General features: G+C 42.1%; 2 protein-coding genes across 2 annotated transcripts in view; both read right to left on the reverse strand.

The window, feature by feature from the left end:
• Nucleotides 1-83: 83 nt before the first annotated feature.
• Nucleotides 84-5,274, reverse strand: LOC311130986 (guanylate kinase-like; the record flags this gene model as incomplete). Its single annotated transcript, XM_084163824.1, has 6 exons — nucleotides 84-190; nucleotides 334-418; nucleotides 2,083-2,221; nucleotides 2,764-2,860; nucleotides 3,062-3,103; nucleotides 5,163-5,274. 6 exons carry the CDS (start codon nucleotides 5,272-5,274, stop codon nucleotides 84-86), a joined length of 582 nt encoding a protein of 193 aa, XP_084019950.1.
• Nucleotides 5,275-14,662: 9,388 nt separating this feature from the next.
• The window catches only part of LOC311130196 (E3 ubiquitin-protein ligase RNF220-like), a gene marked incomplete at both ends in the record, with an annotated part of 46,312 nt that continues 34,522 nt past the window's right edge, over nucleotides 14,663-26,452 (reverse strand). The window contains 10 exons of the mRNA XM_084162893.1: nucleotides 14,663-14,734; nucleotides 14,867-14,941; nucleotides 17,110-17,218; nucleotides 17,654-17,744; nucleotides 22,223-22,257; nucleotides 22,418-22,504; nucleotides 22,810-22,912; nucleotides 23,455-23,542; nucleotides 24,282-24,325; nucleotides 26,341-26,383. Of these exons, the coding sequence (XP_084019019.1) occupies nucleotides 14,663-14,734; nucleotides 14,867-14,941; nucleotides 17,110-17,218; nucleotides 17,654-17,744; nucleotides 22,223-22,257; nucleotides 22,418-22,504; nucleotides 22,810-22,912; nucleotides 23,455-23,542; nucleotides 24,282-24,325; nucleotides 26,341-26,383 (747 nt within the window). The remainder of the gene's footprint in view (nucleotides 14,735-14,866; nucleotides 14,942-17,109; nucleotides 17,219-17,653; nucleotides 17,745-22,222; nucleotides 22,258-22,417; nucleotides 22,505-22,809; nucleotides 22,913-23,454; nucleotides 23,543-24,281; nucleotides 24,326-26,340; nucleotides 26,384-26,452) is intronic.

Raw genomic sequence — 26,452 nt, forward strand, 5'->3', positions numbered from 1 at the left:
AACGTGAGAAAATTATGTGAGACCACTACCGACTGACTCAAATTTTGAGAATTCTACTTTGTCCCTTTTCTACATGCAGACAATCATCCTCTCTTCAGACTCACCTCAATGAGAACACTTTGCAACTTCTCATAAGCCTCCTCTAAGTCATCATTGACAATAAGCATGTCAAACACTCCAGGCTCATTGCCTAAAATAGGAAAGTGATAAAATAATTATGAAAGCACTCAAGTCATTGTTAAAGGCATAGAATGGATTATTATTGGTTCCATCCATATTTTCCAAAGATTTGCAGTACAACTATGTCTATATGGGACAGTAAGGGGGACCTACTGAGCTCCATGTCAACACGTGCTGCCTCCAGACGCTTCTGCAGACTCTCCTCTGTCTCCGTATTTCTGTCCCTCAGTCGCTTTTCCTGTACACATCAATTGTCCCTAAAACTATTACAATATCTACATTTCAAGAGTCTCATGTCACTAGCTCAACGATTACATTTCCAAGGGGTAGCATATGTGACCTGTTTCAAGAAGCTAGGCGTATGTCGCACGTCACTACTTTGCAGAAGAGGCATTTCAACATTTAATGCCTTCTGGAACATGTGAACTTTCATGTGCTTTAATAACAAACGTGTATGCCATCTGTAAATACGAATACAATTGTTAAATTACGAGCCTAGTTGGTTTAGCCACTGAAAAAGACAAGAACCTTCCCACTAGCCATGATTGGTTGAGATAATGGATGGGCTGGACATGCCGAGAGATGAGTTCGGATTGGTCTACCATGTAGCACACTTCTGTCTATAACATGAGCTGCTCAGTATGTGTAGTAGATAATCCTGGCTACCACAGCTTTCTTGAAAGATATAATGTTAGCCATAGAGAACTGCAAAAGTGTTGCTACTGTTCTCAACAACATTGCTGCCCCGAATTTAGCAGACACTATCAACAAAGATCAGTGGGAAAAGGTTGCGATTGACTAACGTTACTTTCTGCACACGGTTGACCGGAGTGACTTGACACAACAACGGGCCAAACAAGCTATAGCTAGCTACAAACCAAATGGAAAATACACACTGTTGTGAAGCATTCATCCATGTATACGGGTAAGAGTCTAGCTACATTTTCAGATATTATACGATTCTAATTTTGTCAGAAAGTCATGTTCATTGCAAGTTAAAGCGTACTAGCGAATGTTAGCTTGCTGGCTCGCTAGCTAACGTTACGTGTATGATCTGTGTAGTAATATTATTTGTATCTCAGAAAACCATTTGCATGGCTAGTTATAGCCTAATTGGCATAGCTAGCTAGCTGACATTGAACCTAGTTGGTTAGCTTTAGCTACCTGCATATTCATACTCAAGCATTTCATGGATGGTAGCTAGCTATGCCAAATCCGTTTGTACTGTAGCTATGGGTTGGGATTATGGTTCATTGTTTAGCTAGCTAGCTACATGTCTAAACAAAAGACTTCACTTTACAAGAGAATGATTACATGACCCATCAAGTTAGCCAGGTGTGTCTGGGGGGTGATTACGGCCATCTATTGTATTTAATGAATATGTGTACATGTGTAGACAATAGTGACCCATCCACTTTTAGTCTTGAAATCTTTGGTTGTTTGCCTTAAAGAGATGGGTGGGGCTAAGGCTTAAGAGGGTGTGAACGATGCTGAATAGGTGTAGACAAAGAAGAGCTCTCCAGTAGGTGTACCAAAACATTCAAGGGCCATTTTCTCAAAAGTGGGGTTACAAGTTTATCAACTTTCAAAGCAGAATTACTTTCCCATTAAACCTCAACTGCAGTGTATGATATACCATTTTGTAGCTTTGTGTCTCTACTTTTATCCAATAATAGCTGTCCAAGCACAGAACATTGAGGAACGCCAAAATACACAGTAGAACCCTTTGCGATGTATGATTGTGGACTTGTTGCATAGTTTACAGTTACACAGCCATGATAGTCTGTATTCCATTGTGACATATGTCTACACCTCAATAAGAGTATATCAAAAGAGGTTCGTAAATGTCTCATAATGGGCCATACTGACTATTGCGGCACTGAACTCTGAATTTGGCATTACCAGGATCTCCATAGAGGGGGGCTGGATAGAGACATAGATAGGGTCCAGGTCAGTCTGCTTGATGTTCCTCACTCCCTGGATGTCCACATCCAGAATGCAGATGAGGCCATTGGCCCGCACTTCGTCTACAGAATACTTGCTATGTAGAAAACAGAAAATATAAGTTATGTTCATTCATTGTTTCACAATTCCCTTGAACAGCAGAAACAAGAACATATGCATCTTTCCACCTGGATATGCACAGTAGGCTTACATACTTCTCTGTGTAGCCCATGCGTGCCCACACGGAAAAGTATGTCTGGGGTCGCACAAAATGTAATATAATGTTGTGGATAAAGTTTGGAATGACACAATTTCATGCGTAAAACATACTGAGAGCATTGACGTTTCTAAAAGGACGTATAAAAAAAAATAATGTATCGCAGGTTGGGGTACATTTCTCAAAACCAATTTGGTTAAAAAAGTGAACTTCTCCTTTAAAGATATCTATACAATGCCATGACAGAAGAATCACTTGTAGGTTCTAGTCACTAGTGGAACAATTACTGTACTTGTTCATTTAAAACCCAATGAACTAGCATACTTTTCCAAAACTGCAGTAACATTCCCAACATTCCCCGGTATTTTCTTTATAAATAAGACATTTTGATGTCAACAGCAAGTTATCAAAATGTACTCTACCTTGTTCCATACAGGTTTCCTGAAAACTCAGCATTCTCAATGTATTTCCCATCGTCAATATCCTCCTGCATAGCCTCCCTGTTTGAGAAGTGGTAATCTTCAAATAGACCGGAGAGGAGAATAATCAGTTAATTGTCAATCAGGCTTGAAACCAGCATTTAAATTACAAAATCAGAAGTTAAAACCAGAAGTTACAAAGCCTGAAGAGCATCACTGATATCCATCTGGGATTACTAACATGACTGACATGGGTTTACTGACATGATCTGTGTTTATGAGTGAGAGAATGTTACTGTACCTTTGCCATCTACCTCTCCTGGACGTGGGCTCCTTGTTGTATCTGTAAGGACACATTCAATGAGCATCATCATCCATCATCAACATCCAATCATACAGAATGCTATCAACAACCTTAACCTCTCAATGATGTGCATTCAAAGACATGCCATACAACCCTAACTGTATGCCGTTTATTTTGTTTTCAGTGGTCTTCCTTGCAGCCAGCAAGAAGAGGAATGGAGATAGAGGACATCCCTGTGTCACACCAATCAGCACAACCATAACTAAACTGGATATGGATGGTACAGTGAGGGAAAAAAGTATTTGATCCCCTGCTGATTTTGTACGTTTGCCCACAGACAAAGAAATGATCAGTCTATAATTTTAATGGTAGGTTTATTTGAACAGTGAGAGACAGACTAACAACAAAAAAATCCAGAAAAACGCATATACATTTTTTTATAAATTGATTTGCATTTTAATGAGGGAAATAAGTATTTGACCCCCTCTCAATCAGAAAGATTTCTGGCTCCCAGGTGTCTTTTATACAGGTAATGAGCTGAGATTAGGAGCACACTCTTAAAGGGAGTTCTCCTAATCTCAGTTTGTTACCTGTATAAAAGACACCTGTCCACAGAAGCAATCAATCAATCAGATTCCAAATTCTCCACCATGGCCAAGACCAAAGAGCTCTCCAAGGATGTCAGGGACAAGATTGTAGACCTACACAAGGCTGGAATGGGCTACAAGACCATCGCCAAGCAGCTTGGTGAGAAGATGACAACAGTTGGTGCGATTATTCGCAAATGGAAGAAACACAAAATAACTGTCAATCTCCCTCGGCCTGGGGCGCCATGCAAGATCTCACCTCGTGGAGTTGCAATGATCATGAGAACGGTGAGGAATCAGCACAGAACTACACGGGAGGATCTTGTCAATGATCTCAAGGCAGCTGGGACCATAGTCACCAAGAAAACAATTGGTAACACACTACGCCGTGAAGGACTGAAATCCTGCAGCCCCCGCAAGGTCCCCCTGCTCAAGAAAGCACATATACATGCCCGTCTGAAGTTTGCCAATGAACATCTGAATGATTCAGAGGAGAACTGGGTGAAAGTGTTGTGGTCAGATGAGACCAAAATGGAACTCTTTGGCATCAACTCAACTCGCCATGTTTGGAGGAGGAGGAATGCTGCCTATGACCCTAAGAACACCATCCCCTCCGTCAAACATGGAGGTGGAAACATTATGCTTTGGGGGTGTTTTTCTGCTACGGGGACAGGACAACTTCACCACATGAAAGGGACAATGGACAGGGCCATGTACCATCAAATCTTGGGTGAGAACCTCCTTCCCTCAGCCAGGGCATTGAAAATGGGTCGTGAATGGGTATTCCAGCATGACAACGACCCAAAACACATTGCCAAGGCAACAAAGGAGTGGCTCAAGAAGAAGCACATTAATGTCCTGGAGTGGCCTAGCCAGTCTCCAGACCTTAATCCCATAGAAAATCTGTGGAGGGAGCTGAAGGTTCGAGTTGCCATACGTCAGCCTCGAAACCTTAATGACTTGGAGAAGATCTGCAAAGAGGAGTGGGACAAAATCCCTCCTGAGATGTGTACAATCCTGGTGGCCAACTACAAGAAACGTCTGACCTCTGTGATTGCCAACAAGGGTTTTGCCACCAAGTACTAAGTCATGTTTTGCATTTAATGAGTCATTTCCCTCATTAAAATGCAAATCAATTTATAACATTTTTGACATGCATTTTTCTGGATTTGTTTGTTGTTATTCTGTCTCTCACTGTTCAAATAAACCTACCAGTAAAATTATAGAATGATCATTTCTTTGTCAGTGGGCAAATGCACAAAATCAGCAGGGGATCAAATACTTTTTTCCCTCACTGTATATAGAAATATCCCACCCAAGTCCAATGACAAACGGCCTTATGCTTGGATACAAATTGGATACACTAACCCAGACCAAAATCCTATGACAAACTTGGCCTAGAGGTGGATAAGCCTGAGACAGTAAGGATAGATAGGGCCTACTGCTGTCCCACTTCCTCCCAGACAGGATATTGGGATGGGAGTCAAATGGCAGGTGAAACACAAACGTACGTGACACGCTGAAGCCAAAGACTCCGTCGTAATCCCTCAGCAGCATCTTCATAAGAGTGCTCTTCCCTGCCCCAGAGGGGCCGCTCAGAACAACCGGCCTGGGTCCTTGCATAACACTGGTGGAGAGGAAGAGAGGAAATACAAAGAAAGATACGGTGAAAAACCCTTTCGTACTGTAAAAGTATGTACATTTAGATTTTGTAGATTTAGCTATGCTTTGCTACACAAATAATCTTAAACTAATTTAATTGAGCTACACAATCCATTTTAGACACTTTAACGAAACCAAAGCATGGATTGTTGTCTCTCTTTGTCCAAAGACTGCTTATAGGGTAGTCGAAGTCTGTGCACGGTTGTGTGACGATAGTGACCATCTATGTAAAGTAGCGAAGACTGGTGTAGCCTTTCACTATTCAGTAGCCTACCACTGTCTAGCCTGCCACTACCACAACCAGATACAGATATACCAAACAAAAGGGACTGAAGCACTCTCAATACTTTTTCTGTAACCTTCAAAATAACCCTCTCTTGGCATGATTAAGTCAGGCCCTGTCTAACTCCACTCATAGGAGCCAATCTGCGTAGAGTGCTTGGAAGCTAACCAGCTAGCGAGCCTATAGCTGAGCAGTTCTTCCTCTGGCCTTAGGCTCAGATGCTAACGCTAATCCACTGATCCAGGGAATTAGCCACCCTGATTTAATGGCTACGCCACGATCAGACATGGGGGGACAGCCATGTGACTGCACATTAGGACCACACAAGGACCACACAGAGAGTGTCAAGAGGTTAAAGGGTTAAACACGAAACCCACAAAAACATTAAGAGAAATTGCATTTTATACCCCTGAGAGTTTAATCTAGCTAGGTGGTCATAATCACTACTTTCATTTAGATAATGCATGTGCAGCTATTCCAGTAACACTCTGTCAGCCCTATGGGAATTATGCAATTCTTCCAAGAAACCAACATTAGGTTCACAGCAAATTCATCACATCAGCAAAAGCCCAACTTAACATTATACAAATGGGTAGAAATGCGATTTGATGGAGCAGGTTGGATGATAGTGGGATTAGGCCTATATTTCACCATCCAGTACAAACAGATGCCATGCTCTCAAGGTGCATTTAAAAATGCTGTTTAATGAAGTCAATCCAGGTCAATGAGGATGATTCATAGGAACTGGTCCAAATGGAACATTAGGTACAGAGCTGGGTCAACACCCTACAGAATATCTGCCTGCAGAAAGGCATATTGGTTTGTCTATTGTGACTCGGACAATAAGGATATTCCCAGATGTACACCATGTTCAAATAGGTGCATTTCAAGTCAGTCAGTAGTGGTGGCAAAACATTGGAGGTAATGTCTGAAGCTCTTCATCCTATTGGTGATAGGATGTTCTTGCTGACGTTAGACTCATCAGCCAATCTGACCTATTTCGAGTCCTGTTTGACTCTATACCAATGAGGTCGTGACCATTCAAGGATGTTTCCTGGGAAAACACACTCAAGGCTGTCAAACTCTTTACTTATTTAATTGGAGTGTATACCAGACTCCACTCTAAGAGATCCATAGATCCTTGAACCATCACAACCCAGATTGCTGTCTGCTGACCTTAGTTGGGCATTTCATGGAAAACAACAGACCAGACTGGCCATACAGTTACTGGCCATAATTGAATAAATTAGTTAACGGTCTATTGCCTACCCCTCAAGAGGACTCAACTTCACAAAGACAACATACTATAGCTGTTACTTCATTTAGGTACCTGATATTATATCTAATCATTGTATAACCTTTTCAAATATACGTTGTCAATATTTCGGTGGCATCCTACTAACGCATACAATTTATATCTCCAAGCACGGCAACAAAATAGCATTCAAGGACTGTACCAATTTAACAGATTTGTATAAATTGCTACACACTTGTTAATGATTTCCAAATGTCGATGTGGAGTCCATAAACAGTAGTTAGTTGTACAGTACAGTAAGTCATTGCCAGGTTACATTGACTACTGAAGACAGACCTCAGTTTCAACTTGATGTGCTGTATAATAGCTATGTCCTACTGTATATTAGCTATGTCTTTCTTACATCTTTAAAGTTGTATATTTGTCTTACCTTATCTCAGTGGCTGTACTGTGTGGCTGTAGAGAAGATGTCTCGGCGTGATTGGGATGGAGGAGACCGCTTGACCTGGGTGTGTGTTAGTGAGTTGTTGGTAGGTGTGTGTGTCACACTGATCGACAGAGACAGCTTACTGCCAGCATCAATTACCACCTCCTCCCATCAGCCAATCGCATGCTGGCATGCTGGCGTGCTGGCGTTGCTTATCTGTGCCGTCCAAACAGGTAGCGGCTTAATTACTTCAGGTCATGTGACAGGACTGGCTCTGTTGGCTTCTCAGGTCCATTTTTCTGATTTGTCACAATGTATCACTGGTCTAGCATGTTGTCATCCTCAGCTCTTGGCTACTAAACACTGTTTAATGATAAACCTCTTAATGAAGGAGGAAATGTGATTAAGGGGAACAAAAGGCCACACCATCATCCACTTTAGTATCCACAGACACAGTCAAGAGGTATAGACCTTGTTTGATCTAGTAGATTTGCAGTCCGTAAGTGAGAGGTGGCTGTTCTGGCATGGTTGGTGTTACATTTGACATTGGTCTCACATAGAGGATGGGTCCAGATTAGGGCTGTGGCAGTCTTTCAATTTTGTCAGCCCGGTGATTTTCAAGCAAATAACAGCTGGTCTCACCGTAATTGACCGTAAATTAACATAAACACATTTAGCATCTCTTGGCTTCCACGCATAGCCTGCAAGCCACTGATGCAGACCTTTGGAACATCTACATTTAAAAAAGTCTAATAAATCCATATAATATAGCCTACACCATCACAATAAATCCATTATTTATTTTAGACTGGTCTAAAGATATGAAGAAAATGTAGTCTACTTCAGAAGAACAGAATAGCACACTGAGTTGTCCTTATGTTAAATCAAATCAAATAAAATTGTATTTGTCACATGCGCCGAATACAATAGGTGTAGACTTTACTGTAAAATGCTTACTTACAAGCCCTTAACCAACAATGCAGTTTTAAGAAAAATAAGAGTTTACTAAATAAACTAAAGTAAAAAATAAGAGCAACAACAAAATAACAATAACGAGGCTATATACTGGGGGTACCGGTACTGAGTCAATGACACGCCCTGACCTTAGAGATCACCTGTATTCTCTGTTTGGTTAGGTCAGGGTGTGATTTGGATACATTCTAGTGTATCTATTTCTATGTTGGCCGGGTGTGGTTCCCAATCAGAGGCAGCTGTCGATCGTTGTCTCTGATTGGCCATTTTGCCTACCTATGTTGTGGGATCTGGTTTCTGTTTGGCTTGTTGGATGTTTAGCCTCTTGAACGTCACGTTCTGTTGGATTTTGTTATTTTATCTGTGTTTATAATAATAAACGACTATGTACGCATACCACGCTGCACCTTGATCCGATCCTTTATACAACGAACGTGACAGTCAATGTGGGGGGTACAGGTTAGTCGAGGTAATTGAGGTCATACAGTGGGGAGAACAAGTATTTGATACACTGCCGATTTTGCAGGTTTTCCTACTTACAAAGCATGTAGAGGTCTGTAATTATTATCATTGGTACACTTCAAAATCCAGAAAATCACATTGTATGATTTTTAAATAATTAATTTGCATTTTATTGCATGACATAAGTATTTGATACATCAGAAAAGCAGAACTTAATATTTGGTACAGAAACCTTTGTTTGCAATTACAGAGATCATACGTTTCCTGTAGTTCTTGACCAGGTTTGCACACACTGCAGCAGGGATTTTGGCCCACTCCTCCATACAGACCTTCTCCAGATCCTTCAGGTTTCGGGGCTGTCGCTGGGCAATACGGACTTTCAGCTCCCTCCAAAGATTTTCTATTGGGTTCAGGTCTGGAGACTGGCTAGGCCACTCCAGGACCTTGAGATGCTTCTTATGGAGCCACTCCTTAGTTGCCCTGGCTGTGTGTTTTGGGTCGTTGTCATGCTGGAAGACCCAGCCACGACCCATCTTCAATGTTCTTACTGAGGGAAGGAGGTTGTTGGCCAAGATCTCGCGATACATGGCCCCATCCATCCTCCCCTCAATATGGTGCAGTCGTCCTGTCCCCTTTGCAGAAAAGCATCCCCAAAGAATGATGTTTCCACCTCCATTCTTCACGGTTGGGATGGTGTTCTTGGGGTTGTACTCATCCTTCTTCTTCCTCCAAACACGGCGAGTGGAGTTTAGACCAAAAAGCTCTATTTTTGTCTCATCAGACTACATGACCTTCTCCCATTCCTCCTCTGGATCATCCAGATGGTCATTGGCAAACTTCAGACGGGCCTGGACATGCGCTGGCTTGAGCAGGGGGACCTTGCATGCGCTGCAGGATTTTAATCCATGACGGCATGGTGTGTTACTAATGATTTTCTTTGAGACTGTGGTCCCAGCTCTCTTCAGGTCATTGACCAGGTCCTGCCGTGTAGTTCTGGGCTGATCCCTCACCTTCCTCATGATCATTGATGCCCCACGAGGTGAGATCTTGCATGGAGTTCCAGACCGAGGGTGATTGACCGTCATCTTGAACTTCTTCCATTTTCTAATAATTGCGCCAACAGTTGTTGCCTTCTCACCAAGCTGCTTGCCTATTGTACTTCAGCCCATCCCAGAAAATGGCTTGTGCAGGTCTACAATTTTATCCCTGATGTCCTTACACAGCTCTCTGGTCTTGGCCATTGTGGAGAGGTTGGAGTCTGTTTGATTGAGTGTGTGGACAGGTGTCTTTTATACAGGTAACGAGTTCAAACAGGTGCAGTTAACACAGGTAATGAGTGGAGAACAGGAGGGCTTCTTAAAGAAAAACTAACAGGTCTGTGGGAGCCGGAATTCTTACTGGTTGGTAGGTGATCAAATCCTTATGTCATTCAATAAAATGAAAATTAATTATAAAAAAATCATACAATGTGATTTTCTTGATTTTTGTTTTAGATTCCGTCTCTCACAGTTGAAGTGTACCTATGATAGAAATTACAGACCACTACATGCTTTGTAAGTAGGAAAACCTGCAAAATCAGCAGTGTATCAAATACTTGTTCTCCCCACTGTATGTACATGTAGGTAGGGGTAAAGTGACTATGCATAGATATTAAACAGCGAGAAGCAGCAGTGTAAAAAAAAAAAAAAGGTGGGGGGGTGTCAATTCAAATAGTCTTGGTAGCCATTTGATTAGCTGTTCAGCAGTCTTATGGCTTGGTAGTGGAAGCTGTTAAGAAGCCTTTTGGACCTAGACTTGGTACTGTTAGGCCCTGATCTGGCTATGCCATATGACTGCAATAGTTCATTTAGCAGACAAGATTTGCTTAGAATTCCGTGGCATTATTTTATATTATTTTTAAGTATGAACAATACAATTGAACAAAGCTGAATAAAATACAAAGGATATTTTCTCCAAACGATTTGAGGGGGTGTGCACATGTGGCTATTCTGTGTTGAGCGGTTAACAAAGAAACAGGTCCTCCTATATGCTTAATTTAGAGTTATTTATGCAACTTTAGTTGTGATACAAACGTTGGGCTATTTGTTTAGATTTTTAATACATTCTAAGGCTGCATGATACGACTCTTATGATTATTAGGAAAAAGTTGCATGAAAGGCATGAGCTCTGCTTAGTTTTTTGCGCAAGCTGCACACACTTCATCAGTCTCTCATTCACAATTTGGCAAGCACTTGATAATGCGTCGAATTTCCCGGCAGCATCCCCTTTGCGTGACCGTGATGCCCCCTAAAAAAAATCCATGCCTTTTGCAGCCAGTGGCTGTTGTGCCCTTGGGCTGAATATAATAATTATAATTCCCTTCTCCCAACTACGTGCTCCGAAGCACCTCTCACTCACATGGCTCTCTCAGATATCTCAATTCTTATTAGCCAATGCCCGTCATGTGATCGGGTGATTCTCACAGGCTACGAGTGAAGACAGACATCGGGGATGCAACTGCGAATTCCGAAGATGTTGGAAGAACTGTCCACATTTACTTTCCGTCAGCCAACAAGATGAGTAGGCCTAACGAACAGCAAAAACACTAGCCTATGTCAATCTACTATCCCCCATTGTACAAAAGTTGACCTATTCTATTGGTCAACTTGTCCTACTGTGTGAGAAATAAATATTCCAAACATAGTCTATGACAGTTTGGGGATGTGATAGATCCCAAATGAATACAACCACTATCATTACTATTGTAAATCGGATTTATGTGCTTAATTATAAGAAGTTATTTGGCCACTTTAGTTGTGATACAAAAACATATAGGCCTATGGGCTAGGCTGCATGAGGTGTGCGACTATGATTTGAAAAAGTAGGTCAGAAAAAGTCATGGAGCTGTTTCTTGCCTTACTGCACACAAGCTGGGCATCATTCACAAGTGAAAATATATCATTCAGTGATAGGCTAATATTGTCACACATCAGACTATTCTTGATTTAATCTTGTATTTACATATAATAAATAATATATGTGTGAAATTTGTTTTGATTTAGAATGGACCATTATCAAGCACCTGTCTTGAAACTGGGGGGAAAAAATACAATCTATGCACTTAAATAGCTATGAAGGACGCTTTTCCCGTGGTTCATTTTCATGCTATAGGCTATACTCCTGTTGTAAAGAGAAGCAATGTACTTAATATTAGGAAGGTTGAGAAATAAATATAGCAGGCCTAGCCTATAGAAAGCTGATGGGATCATCCTCTTTTAATAGAGGCCATCAAAACTCTGTTTTCTCACGCAATTGCATAGCCTATAGAAATGTTGCACAACATGAGCTCATGGGCTCTCATTAAGTGTTTGTTTAGATTTTCGATTACATTTGAATTGATGTCAGAGTGCTTAGAGGGACAATAGAGTTCTGAGTACCAGGCAGTTAGCAAGTTTGGTTGGCTACTAATGACCACCAGCAGCATCAGAGCTTGGAGAAGCCTAGTTACCATGAATAAACGGTCATGTAGAATTTGACTGCGGTCATGACTCGTGACCTCTGGTATAGTCCAGATGCTCCTTCCCCTCGGAGATACACCCCTTTCTCAGGTCACCCACCCGTCTCAGGTGAGGTGATGGTATTACGTGTTTTTACATCTGACACTGGCGTCAAACTCAATTCCTGGAGGCCAGAGTGTCTGCGGGTTTTTTTCACTCCTCCCTTGTAGTTAATTGATTAATTAAGGTAATTGATTAGTTAGGAACTCCGGTCACCTAGTTGTCTAAATTAAAAGGAAATAAGAACATCCAGTAGACAAACAGCCTTCTGGAAATTGAGTTTGACACCCCTGGCATACAGAGGATGGGTCCTGACGCTACTGATGCCTCATTGTGAAGATTCCACATTTCCTCTTTGCTCAGCCCATGGAAATAGTCCCTTCCTCTGTCTTCATTCTCTCTCTGTCCATCCCACCCTCCTGCCCTACTGGGTTAGACTCCTTAGCTCATATCCTTTGTCTTGGCAGGAACAGTGGACGGTCGGAACCTGAAGAAAAGCTCAGAATAGCAGGATTTAATAGTCTTGACCTGACCTGGGCTGGGCTGGACTAATCCTGAAGTAACCCACTTGTTTCTTAAAGGACAATCACATTGACATACAGTATATCAAGGCTCCGGATTGGACGACAGATCAACATGCAAGGAGCTGCTTGGCTTTTTATGATGGGACAAATCACACCATAGATAAGGGCAACAGGCCAGGACTAATTCCTAGGACTGTGAACATAATTTAGATCAAGAGACTTCGGTAAAACTTTATAAAAACGTTCATGAATAAGAATTAATAAACTATTTATTAACTAAAATTACAATTCATAAGCATAACATCAATAATAATTTACAAAGTATTTATAACAACGTTTCCCTAACTTGTTCCTGGGGACCCAATGGGTGCACGTTTTGGTTATGCCCTAGCATTACAAAGCTAATTCAAATAATCAACTCATCATCAAGCTTTGATTATTTGAATCAGCTGTATAGAGCTAGGGCAAAGACCAAAATGTGCACCACTTGGGCTCTCCAGGACAGAGTTTGGGAAATGCTGATTTATAAACATGTATAAGCATTTATAATTGTTTACCGGTATTCATGACAGTTATTATAAAGTGTAATCGAGATTATGGTTCTGATCTTTAACATTGTACACACATTGACTCTAAGGCCGGGATTCAATCCGATCGTGGGTTATAGGCATTGCAGCTTTTAAAGGCAATTTCCTATTGAGGCCCAGCGTAGCCGGTCGCGACCGGGAGACCCATGGGGCGGCGCACATTTGGCCCAGCGTTATCCGGGGTAGGGGAGGGAATGGCCGGCAGGGATGTAGCTCAGTTGCTAGACCATGGCGTTTGCAACGCCAGAGTTGTGGGTTCGATTCCCACGGGGGGCCAGTATGATTATTATTCATTTTTTTATAATGATGTATGCACTCACTAACTAACTGTAAGTCGCTCTGGATAAGAGCGTCTGCTAAATGACTAAAATGTAAATGTAATGCAGCTTTACAGTGAATGAGATCTCAATGAACACGGGAACATTGCTTTCAAACGCCACAGTGCCTATGATCCACAATCAGATTGAATCCGGGCCTAAATCAATAATCAGTGGAATAAATGTTTTTCAATGATATCGATAGTATAGATATTTTTTCAATATATTTATGCAATAACCATATTTTTAAAGCCACATTTAAATTGTTGTAACATTGATTAATTACACGTTGTACTCCTGTACAAAGAAACACAACTTCAATGACAAACACAAAATAATTAATCTCAAAATATGACAATTGTTATGTTCACACTTTCCTCCCACCCTAACTATCCAAAAAGCATTACTTTATAAGAACATGACTGTAAACACAATGGAAGTGTTAATCTTTTTCACATACATAATTGCAAACACACCCAAACTATTTACATGTGCTTTATCATGATAAAAACAGACAATAATTATTTTAAAAAACAGTTTACTGTATATAATAATAGTCCAAAGAGTATCTTAAGCTTGTTTTGATCTAAATCCATTTGAAAGCTTTCTTTCAGTGCCTGAGCGCTGAAATGACTTCAGTTCTTGTCATTTACATGCAATACCTTCTGGTGATTAGTGGACTGAGCACAGAGTCCTACTTTTAGAACTGGCCTGGCTCACTGAAGGTTGAGGTGAGCTTGGTACAAATGAATACCATCCAGCTGGGCAAACCAAAGGTGAAATGTCAAACCTAAAAGGTCAAAGGACATGAGGACTGATCATTGCGCAATAACTAGTGATGGGTGCCATCTATTCATGAGGTGCGCCCCTACTCAGTTCGGAAGGTGGTGGGGTGTAGGTTAAGGTGCAAAGACGAGGGTGATCTCTGACAGGCCAGCTGTCCTTATGTCCCCCTCAAAGGTCTGTGCTTCCCTGGCCCCGCCCTGTCACAGATACACCCGTCTCAGGTCCCCAGGTGAAGTGATGGTGTTACACTGTGGACAAAGCTTCTTAGCCCCCTAGGAGACAAAACACAGCAATGTGTGACTGCTTTACAGAAATACAATTTGTTGTATGGAATATCTCTTATATCATGTTGCTTAGCTTAGCATTATCTGACAGGATTTCTTTTGGTTGTTCTTTATTCTTACCAGTGTGCGGAGCCAGCACTCCTCACAGTGGACGTGCCAGCACTGGATGGAGGCGAGGGGTGTAGTATATGTGTCCTATAGCGACAGACAGACAGACAGACAGAGAGAGAGAGAGAGAGAGAGAGAGAGAGAGGGGGGGGGGGGGGGGGGGGCGAAGCGAGGAAAGGCTTTTAGCACAGGAGTATTCAACCATCATAACTGCTAATGATTCACATACAGTATGGCATTATAGTGCTACATGCAATAACACACAGTAAAACACATTCCACATTCTGTCCTGTTCACACTGTGATTGCATGTGAGACAGCTGTCACTAGATGGCGATAAGTGTCTGTATCTGCTGTATTAGTGCCGCTTGAGAGGACGAACGGAACATGGACCTAGGAGAGCTACCCCTTGACTTTTTCCACATTTCGTTACGCTACAGCCTTATTCTAAAATTGATTAAATAGTTTTTTTTTTTTTACAACCCCTCATCAATCTACACACAATACCCCATAATGACAAAGCAAAAACTGGTTGTAATTTTCTTCTCTCTAATTTATAAAAAATAAAACACTTAAATAATACATTTACATAAGTATTCAGACCCTTTACTCAGTACTTTGTTGAAGCACCTTTGGCAGCGATTACAGCCTTGAATCTTCTTGGGTATGACGCTACAAGCTTGGCACACCTGTATTTGGGGTGGTTCTCCCATTCTTCTCTGCAGATCCTCTCAAGCTCTGTCAGGTTGGATGGGGAGCATCGCTGCACAGCTATTTTCAGGTCTGTCCAGAGATGTTCAATTGCGTTCAAGTCCGGGCTCTGGCTGGGCCACTCAAGGACATTCAGAGACTTGTCCCGAAGCCACTCCTGCGGTGTCTTGGCTGTGTGCTTAGGTTCGTTGTCCTGTTGAAAGGTGAACCTTTGCCCCAGTCTGAGGTCCTGAGCGCTCTGGAGCAGGTTTCCATCAAGGATCTCTCTGTACTTTTCTCCGTTCATCTTCCCCTCGATCCTGACTAGTCTCCCAGTCCCTGCCGCTGAAAAACATCCCCACAGGATGATGCTGCCACCGCGATGTTTCACCATAGGGATGGTGCCAGGTTTCCTCCAGACGTGACGCTTGGCATTCAGGCAAAAGAGTTCAATCTTGGTTTCATCAGAACAGAGAATCTTGTTTCTCATGGTCTGACAGTCCTTTAGGTGCCTTTTGGCAAACTCCAAACGGGCTGTCATTTGCCTTTTACTGAGGAGTGGCTTCTGTCTGGCCACTATACCATAAAGGCCTGATTGGTGGAGTGCTGCAGAGATGGTTGTCCTTCTGGAAGGTTATCCCATCTCCACATATGAACTCTGGAGCTCTGTCAGAGTGACCATTGGGTTCTTGGTCACCTCCCTGACCAAGGCCCTTCTCCCCCGATTGCTCAGTTTGGCCAGGTGGCCAACTCTAGGAAGAGTCTTGGTGGTTCCAAACTTCTTCCATTTAAGAATAATGGAGGCCACTTGTGTTCTTGGGGACCTTCAATGCTGCAGACATTTTTTGGGTACCCTTCCCCAGATCTGTGCCTCGACACAATCCTGTCTCAGAGCTCTACGGACAATTCCTTTGACCTCAAAGGGTTGGTTTTTGCTCTGACATGCACTGTCAACTGTGGGACCTTATATAGACAGGTGTGTGCCTTTTCAAATCATGTCCAATCAATTTAATTTACCAATCAAGTTGTAGAAACATCTCAAGGATGATCAATGGAAACACGATGCACCTGAGCTCAATTTCGAGCCTCATAGCAAAGGGTCTGAATACTTATGTAAATAAGAAAAATTCTAACAACCTGTTTTTGCTTTATCATTATGGGGTATTGTGTGTAGATTGATGAGGATAAAAAAATTATACATTTTAGAATAAGGCTGTAATGTAACAAAACGTGGAAAAAGTCAAGGGGTCTGAATACTTTACAAATGCACTGTAGCTGTGATACATTCCTCAAAAGTCCAGATTAAATAAATTGTTCAATTGGAATGTGTTTACTTTTGGTCTCATAGTGTGTTTAATTAGTTGAATGAAAGGTTTTCAGTATACAATTCAGTACTTCTGTTGAACTAGATTCCTCCCAGTGCTGCTATACACACTAGCCTGGTCGAAAAACGTGTTTGTGCTCTTATCCAACTCAATTACTCATTGTCAAGCTAAACAATGATAATGAGTGACAAGGAGTTGGCATGACAGCACAAACAGGCTGGGACTCAGGCTATATACTCACCATGCAGATGAGACATTTGTATCTGTCTCCTCTGGACAACTGCTTCTCTAGGTCTCGTATCCGAGTTTTTAGTGCGTTGAGTGTCGTCAATGCAGAATCCTCAGAGACCCTGAACACACACATACACACACACACACACACACACACACACAGCGAGAGAGGAAGGGAGTGATGGGGACAGTAGAAGAAGACACCAGAGTCATTTATAAATCGAAGATGGATAAAATTATTCGCTGGTAGACATGTACATAGAGCATGAATTTTAGCAGCAATCACATTGCCAGCACTCACTGTCTCATTTATCATGGGAAGAGAAAACATTCCTGAGAGAGGGGGAGGGCAAGTACCACACACACAGGCACACAGGCACACTCACATTCATACACACTCAGTCACCATGAGTTGTCCTGTATGAGTTAAGCTTGATTTAAAGCTGAGCTAAGGGAAAAGATGGAGTTTAGGTTGGGATTTTTGGGAAGGTTTACAGTAACATGTAGTTAATGGTAATGTAGAACATTTTCACAAAAAAAATGTCAGAACTTACATCTCTATGTCACTGTTTTTACAGGTCGTGTGTATGGAGGCTATGCTGTTGTCAAGTTTGTTGTATTCTCCGTTGCTGGTGGATGGACTTTCTGTAGCAAAAGAGGACTATCATTTTAAATCGTGACACCCACACACAGTTTTTCTCAATCGCTTACAATCATTTTTTGGAACAATTCTGTTGATTTTCAAAACACAAGACACAGAACTCTGTGGCCTTTTGCAAAACAGTAAATGCGTTTACAAAATGTAGTTGCCTTCTCAAAACATAAATACATTAATCAAAACTATATTATACCATCAAAATTGCAAATACATTCATCAAAAGAACACGACTGCCTGCAAAAAGATTCACGCAACTATAGCTACTTACAGTTGAAGTCGGAAGTTTACATACACTTAGGTTGGAGTCATTTTTCAACCACTCCACAAATTTCTTGTTAACAAACTATAGCTTTGGCAAGTCGGTTATGACATCTGCTTTGTGCATGACACAAGTAATTTTTCCAACAATTGTTTACAGACAGATTATTTCACTTATAATTCACTGTATCAAAATTGCAGTGGGTCAGAAGTTAACATACACTAAGTTGACTGTGCCTTTAAACAGCTTGGAAAATTCCAGAAAATGATGTCATGGCTTTAGAAGCTTCTGATAGGCTAATTGACATAATTTGACTCCCGAGTGGCGTAGTGGTCTAAGGCACTGCATCGCAGTGCTAGCTGTGCCACTAGAGATCCTGGTTCGTGTCCAGGCTCTGTCGCAGCCGGCCTTGACCGGGAGACCCATGGGCGGCGCACAATTGGTCCGGTGTCGTCCAAGGTAGGGGAGGGTTTGGCCGGCAGGGATGTGGGTTTGTTTCCCACGGGGGGCCAGTATAAAAAATAAAAAAAAATAAAAATACATGTATGCATTCACTAACTGTAAGTCGCTCTGGATAAGAGCGTCTGCTAAAATGACAAAAAAAAACCTTCACCTTCAAACTCAGTGCCTCTTTTCTGACATCATGGGAAAATCAAAAGAAATCAGCCATGACCGCAGAAAATAAAATTCTGGTTCATCCTTGGGAGCAATTTCCAAACGCCTGAAGGTACCACGTTTATCTGTACAAACAATATTATGCAAGTATATACACCATGGGACCACGCAGCCGTCATACCGCTCAGGAAGGAGACGCGTTCTGTCTCCAAGAGATGAACATCAAATCAATCCCAGAACAACAGCAAAGGACCTTATGAAGATGCTGGAGGAAACAGGTACAAAAGTATCTATATCCACAGTAAAACGAGTCCTATATTGACATAACATGAAAGGCCGCTCAGCAAGGAAGAAGCCACTGCTCCAAAACCGCCATAGAAAAGCTAGACTACGGTTTGCAACTGCATATGGGGACAAATATCGTACTTTTTGGAGAAATGTCCTCTTGTCTGATGAAACAAAAATAGAACTGTTTGGCCATAGTGACCATTGTTATGTTTGGAGGAAAAAGGGGGTGCTTGCAAGCCGAAGAACACCATCCCTACCGTGAGGCACAAGGTTGACAGCATCATGCTGTGGGGGTGCTTTGCTGCAGGAGGGACTGGTGCGCTTCACAAAATAGATGGCATCATGAGGAAGGAAAATTATGTGGATATATTGAAGCAACATCTCAAGACATCAGTCAGGAAGTTAAAGCTTGGTTGCAAATGGGTCTTCCAAATGGACAATGACCCCAAGCATACTTCCAAAGTTGTGGCAAAATGGCTTAAGGACAACAAAGTCAAGGTATTGGAGTGGCCATCACAAAGCCCTGACCTCAAACCTATAGAAACTATCCTCACATGGTCTCTCCTATCATTGCTACGCTGACGATACACAACTAATCTTCTCCTTTCCCCCTTCTGATAACCAGGTGGCGAATCGCATCTCTGCATGTCTGGCAGACATATCAGTATGGATGACGGATCACCACCTCAAGCTGAACCCTGGCAAGACGGAGCTGCTCTTCCTCCCGGGGAAGGACTGCCCGTTCCATGATCTCGCCATCACGGTTGACAACTCCGCTGTGTCCTCCTCCCAGAGTGCGAAGAGCCTAGGCGTGACCCTGGACAACACCCTGTCGTTCTCCGCCAACATCAAGGCGGTGACCCGCTCCTGCAGGTTCATGCTCTACAACATTCGGAGAGTACGACCCTGCCTTACACAGGAAGCGGCACAGGTCCTGGTCCAGGCGCTTGTCATCTCCCGTCTGGACTACTGCAACTCGCTGTTGGCTGGCCTCCCTGCCTGTGCCATTAAACCCCTACAACTCATCCAGAATGCCGCAGCCCGTCTGGTGTTCAACCTTCCCAAGTTCTCTCACGTCACCCCCCTCCTCCGCACACTCCACTGGCTTCCAGTTGAAGCTCGCATCCGCTACAAGACCATGGTGCTTGCCTATGGAGCAGTGAGGGGAACGGCACCTCTGTACCTTCAGGCTCTGATCAGTCCCTACACCCAAACGAGAGTATTGCGCTCATCCACCTCTGGCCTGCTGGCTCCCCTTCCTCTGCGGAAGCATAGTTCCCGCTCAGCCCAGTCAAAACTGTTCGCTGCTCTGGCACCCCAATGGTGGAACAAGCTCCCTCACGACGCCAGGACAGCGGAGTCACTCACCACCTTCCGGAGACATTTGAAACCCCACCTCTTTAAGGAATACCTGGGATAGGATAAAGGAATCCTTCTACCCCCCCCCCCCCTCCCAATTGTAAAGTGGTTATCCCACTGGCTATAGGGTGAACGCACCAATTTGTGAGTCTCTCTGGCTAAGGGCGTCTGCTAAATGACGTTAATGTGCCCTTGAGCAAGGCACTTAACCCTAATTGCTCCTGTAAGTCGCTCTGGATAAGAGCGTCTGCTAAATGACTAAAATGTAAAATGTAAATGTATGTGTGGGCAGAACTGAAAAAGCATGCGCGAGCATGGAGGCCTACAAACCTGACTCAGTTACACCAGCTCTGTCAGGAGGAATGGGCCAAAATTCACCCAACGTATTGTGGGAAACTTGTGGAAGGCTACCCGAAACGTTTGACCCAAGTTAAACAATTTAAAGGCAATGCTACCAAATACTAATTGAGTGTATGTAAACTTCTGACCCACTGGGAATGTGACGAAATAAATTAAATCTGAAATAAACCATTCTCTCGACTATTATTCTGACATTTCACATTTTAAAAATAAAGTGGTGATCCTAACTGACCTAAGACAGGGAATTTGTACTAGGATTAAATGTCAGGAATTGTAAAAAAGTTTAAATGTATTTGGCTAAGGTGTATGTAAACTTCCGACTTCAACCGTATCTCTTGAGTCCAAGCAGAGAAAACAGATAGTTAGTCTGTGTTTTAAAAATCCCAGTAGATCAATACATTTTCTGTGCAGTCAGTAAATTATCATAATCAAAATTGGAAGTAAAACTATCCAGGTGCAGAGTTACGGGCAATTACTCTACTTTTATGCATATTTCACCAAACTATTTCATACACATCAAATCAAATATTATTCCAGATAAAAATAAAAAATAAAAATAGGATTCATTCATCGGTATCATCACAATCCAATTCTATGTATTCAATACGAAGGTTGGTTTGCTCATAATTTTGTAGACTTTCCATTGGTGCACACAATCCACAATAGAAATAAGGAATGGAGGAACACAACTGATATGAATGTATAGGACTAAATCCAAAGCTCTATAATAGAAGGTCACAATGTTGGAGATGATGACTCAAAGTTACTTAGAAGTAACCCAACTTCATTCTCTGCAACTCTCCATGTCCGCAATATTGTAAGAAATCAGAACAATTAGACAGTCCCCATTGCCTAGATCTTTCCATATATTGTACATGGTATGGCACTGATGGGATGATTGAGAATTTTGTACAGTAGTATTTAGTCATTGCTGTAAATAATGAACACAATTGCACATATTTCTCTTCTGATGAAAACAATGTGTGAACAAAACACTTAAAGGTGCAATATGCAGATATCGCTCCGCCATTTCCTGGTTGCTAACATTCTAATAGTTTAGCCTAATTTCAGTTTATGTGACAAAATAAGCAGTCATTGTGTAGAGTATAATTGTACCATCTAAACCGCTGTGAAATATATTTTCCATAACCAAAAATATTGTATTTTGAAAGTAAAAAACGTGAACACTAAACTTAAGAACGGGAAGCATAGAAATAGCGCACATAGAACATATCTACCACTTCTTAGACTTGCTTTCAATGACAATGAGAGATGTATAACTCTCATTTCTATGTGAATTTGGTCGGGTTGCCCAAAAAGTTACATTCACAGCTGACATTTGTATTTAATGGTTTGCAAAAGGTGGTCTAAGATATGCAAGTCAGGTACCAAGGCAAGAAAATTATCAAAAGTTCTGTAAATGTATTTGAGCATTTGATCATTGCTGTTCTGCTTTAGATACATTTCAACACAGATCCAAAACCTGCATGTACACAATTGAGAAAAAGTGTAATATCCAACTAATGAAGGAATACACATGAACTCATTCAAAACCACATGTACTGATACTGTAGCTGTTCTCACCCTCATTTGTCCATTTTGAATGTTCCAGAGTTACTCTGTTGGACAGAGTTCCACCACTGAGAAACAAAAGTAGGACTGTATTTAGAACTAATAAGGCAGTTCATGCAGACAATAATAACAACACAGAAATTAGACATTGTTGTGTAGTGATGGAACACAGAAACAAGCCATGGGAGTGCCTGTGGTTGTACTTACTTTAAAACTGCCCCCCTCTGTGCTTTCCTCTCCTCCACCTCCCCAGGCTCCCGTTGTGAACAGGGGATGATGTCTGCCTCTGTATATCTGGATCACTAGTCTAAGGAAACATAACCTCCAGTGGAACCATAGAAATTTAATTGGTTGAGTGGACATTCCAATTGAGGGGAATATTACACTTTATGTGGTGTGTCCTGCTTTTCTCACTGTAGGTTAATTTCTTATTTCTATGTCTGACTGTTGCTGCATTCAACAATGGTACATTGATGCCTTGTTGAATTGTTTGTTCTGTATGCAACAATGTTAACTTCTTCAATGCTGCCACATTCTTGTCAATCATGTGGAATTTCAGAGATTGGGAAATTATATGTGACTATAAATTAGAAGGATACTGTGCTCTTCCGTAGTCCAGGGTGTCATCTCCATCAACGTCCAGGTCAGCGTCACTGTCACCACGGCCCTCATTAGATGTGCTGCTGCTCACAAATACCGACCCTGAGGAGAGACTCATTATTAGACTCTATCTCCATCATAAATGGCACTCTATTCCCTTTACAGTGCACTACTTTTGCACTGTAAAGGGAATAGGCTGCCATTTGGGACATACCCTCTCTGGCATCCTCACTTTCATCTAGCACACTCTCACATGGTGGACGGTGTCATGTTGACTATTGAGTGTTAAGAGCAGATGTTCAAGGCCAATGAGAGGTGAGCCTTTTTTGCTTATTTAAGGCCATTGAAAGGTGACACTTGACAGGGAAAAGCTCAGAAAAAGCAAATAATACCAATTTTCAGTAGTAAATGATGAAAACTACAAAATGGGTGGAGTGATTCATAAGATTTCTCCATGTCACCTACAGTATCTCCTCTTTTCTGCAACAAGGGTTAAAGAATTCCGGTAATGTTCCCAATATCCTCAGGTTTTCCAGACATCCTGGTTGGAAACTTCCTGGAATTATGAAGGAATATGATTTCTGGAATACCTGGGAATTTTGGGAAAGTTACAGGAATTTTGGAACCCTATCTGCCTATTTTACCTTTAAACCCCCCCAGCATGGATGTCATATGTATCCTCCTCCGCTCACTCCACTTCTCCACCTCTCCTCCCAGGTCCACCAAAATGTCCTGAAAAGACACACACAGACACGTATGCATGATGAAGCCACGCAGCCAGACACACACAAACTCACAGACACACACCATTTTACACACACCATTTTTTTCTTAACGCAAATACATATCTCATAGTCCTTGGTTGTCACTGATGTATCTCCTGGGGGTAACCTAAGGTACAGTATAAATATAATCTTTCCACATGGCCACACTGAGCCTAATGGGCAGTAAACAATATTAGGGGTTTCAGCACAGGTGGGCACAACACTCTTTTAACCTCGGAATATTTCTGTACCCCGGTTTCCAGACCAATTCACCTGCCATATCCATCATCAATCTTTCTAAGACATCCAGTACAGTATACAATATGACGGCTGCCAAGGAATAGCTAGGCTTGCTGTCGCGCAGGTTAGCGTTTTTCATCATGAATCTTGTTCTGGAGGCAGCTCTGCAGTGGTCACTAGCTGGCACAGCCACAAAGTCATAAAATCGGATTTAAAACCGAACCTTAACCTTAACCCTAACCTTACCCACACTGCTAACCCTAATGCCTAACCCTAACCTTAAATTAAGAACAAAAAGCACATTTTTGTTTTCATGAATTTTTTTTATATAGCCAATTTTGACTTTGCAGCTGACCTATCTAAGGGGAAATTGCGCAGTTCTGCCTCCAGGACAACACTCATGACAATAAACGTCTACCTGCTGCTGTCGCCTACAATACAATGGCAGTTACTATTTAAGAACATACCTGGCCTTCGTCAGCTTTCCTCCTTTTCAGCTTGCCGATCCTGACTGAAAGAAAACCAACATAGACAGACATGCAGAGAGGGTTAGCTAGAATATATCTGTAGAGCTAAGTATTAGCAATTGGCTGCACAACTCCTTATTTGGAGTAAATTAGCAACACATGGTACAGTAAACACCCACATAAAGACCCGAAGGAAGGACGTAAAGTAGAGAGATATTGCTTCTGCTTTCTGACAATGGGGGTAAATGTGACAGAGGATCCTAATGATAAATATAGACTGGAATACATGCACAAGCACGCACACACAGTCTTGTATAACGAACCTTGTGGGGACACACAATGCAGTCCCATTCAGAATCCTATTTTCCCTAACAGTTACATTTTAGTCATTTAGCAGACGCTCTTATCCAGAGCGACTTACAGTTAGTGAGTGCATACATTTTTCATACTGGCCCCTTGTGGGAATCGAACCCACAACCCTGGCATCACAAACACCATGCTCTACCAACTGAGCTATACAGGGCCTAACCCTAACTCTAACCCTTACCCTAGCCCTAACCTTAACCCTAACCCTAACCCTAGCTCCTAACCCTAAACCTAAACCTAATTCTAACCCTCACACTAATTCAAACCTTAACCCTAAACCCCCTAGAAATAGCATATGACATTGTGGGGACTAACAAAATGTCCCCAGTTGGTCAAATGTTTGTTTGTTTACTATTCTTGTGGGGACTTCTGGTCCCCACAAGTATAGTTAAACACGTCCACCCACCCACACACCACACACGCGCACACACACACACACACACACACACACACACACACACACACACACACACACCCTACCCCACACGCTCAATGAGACACACAATAAGAAACGTAACACAGTAGAACAACAACTGTGGACTTCCTTTTTTTAAATCGTTTTCTTAACTGCAGATTGCCTATGGGGACATTAACTTTTAGGAGAGCGTAATTTCAGTAGGATGACAGTAGCCACCGGGGACAGAGAGCCACTAACCATGACCCACCCGGATAATGAGGGTTAAGGAGATGGTAATAGATGAAGGCCTTGGATGCGTCCCAAATGGCAAACTATTCCCTTTATAGTGCACTACTTTGGACCAGGGCCCATAGGGATCTGGTCAAAATTAGTACACTATATAGGGAATAGGGTGCCATTTGGGATGCAGTTCTTGTCAAATGGACAAAAAAAGAGAGGCTGATTAACAGCTAGAAGAGGCCAATCTTCTCCCTAACGTCCCTTTAGAAACGCATTATACTGTACTGTATAACCTGTAATAAAAGCTAGTAGACCTCAACAAAGCCAACTGAAACCTATTCACGCTGGAGATAGAGGAAGAGGAGTGGTAGGCTTCTCTACTGGCTACTGGACAAACCATGGTTTCAGAAGTAGCTACTTATACACGTGTACTGCACAGGTAAGATATGGCCAACAATCAGCAGACTACAAGCTACAATGTAGCAAATCATTTGCTCTTGTGTAAAATTAATGAATGTGTTTATGGTTGAAAATCGTAAGTCTGTTCCCCAAAATGTATAATTTATAAACAAAATAGTCTGTGAGTCTAGTCTGTGAGAATAGCTCTCAATGTAAGTATTGCGGTATAAAGTTGGCCATATTGTGGCTCGTGTCTCTTACCAGTTTGTGTGCTGTCTGGGGTTAGGGGGGTTCCGTTGTGGGGGCGAAATGGGGTGGGTTTGGCGTAGCACCTGCACCAGCAGAGGTCATCGACTGTTAACATATCAAGAGGTGAAAGGTCAAGGGTTAATAGATCCTCTGCTCGTGTGGGTGCTAGGTCAAAAAGGGACAGTTCTCTCAGTGACAGTTGTAGGGACAGTCATACTAGTTGCTCAGTTGCCCCCATTTTAATGCATCTTCTAAAAATCTCCATAAATATATCCTACCCGATGATTGGCCTTTGAATATAGTTTTACAGCCAATTACCCCATTGCAAAAGCAGCAACCCAACTACCCCACCCATCTGAACCAACAACAGCTCTGTCTTTGAAATCACATGTATTTCTGACCACATACCATTCAGTCTTGTATGTCTGTTGGTCCTCACACGAAGAAACGTCTGTGGAATAAGAAGAGAAGATAACTCTACTCACAAAAGAACCGTCAAATAAGTATGCTTGTGTATGCG

This window comes from Coregonus lavaretus (genome assembly GCF_964263955.1).
Source record: "Coregonus lavaretus genome assembly, chromosome: 6".
NCBI classification, from domain to species: domain Eukaryota; kingdom Metazoa; phylum Chordata; class Actinopteri; order Salmoniformes; family Salmonidae; genus Coregonus; species Coregonus lavaretus.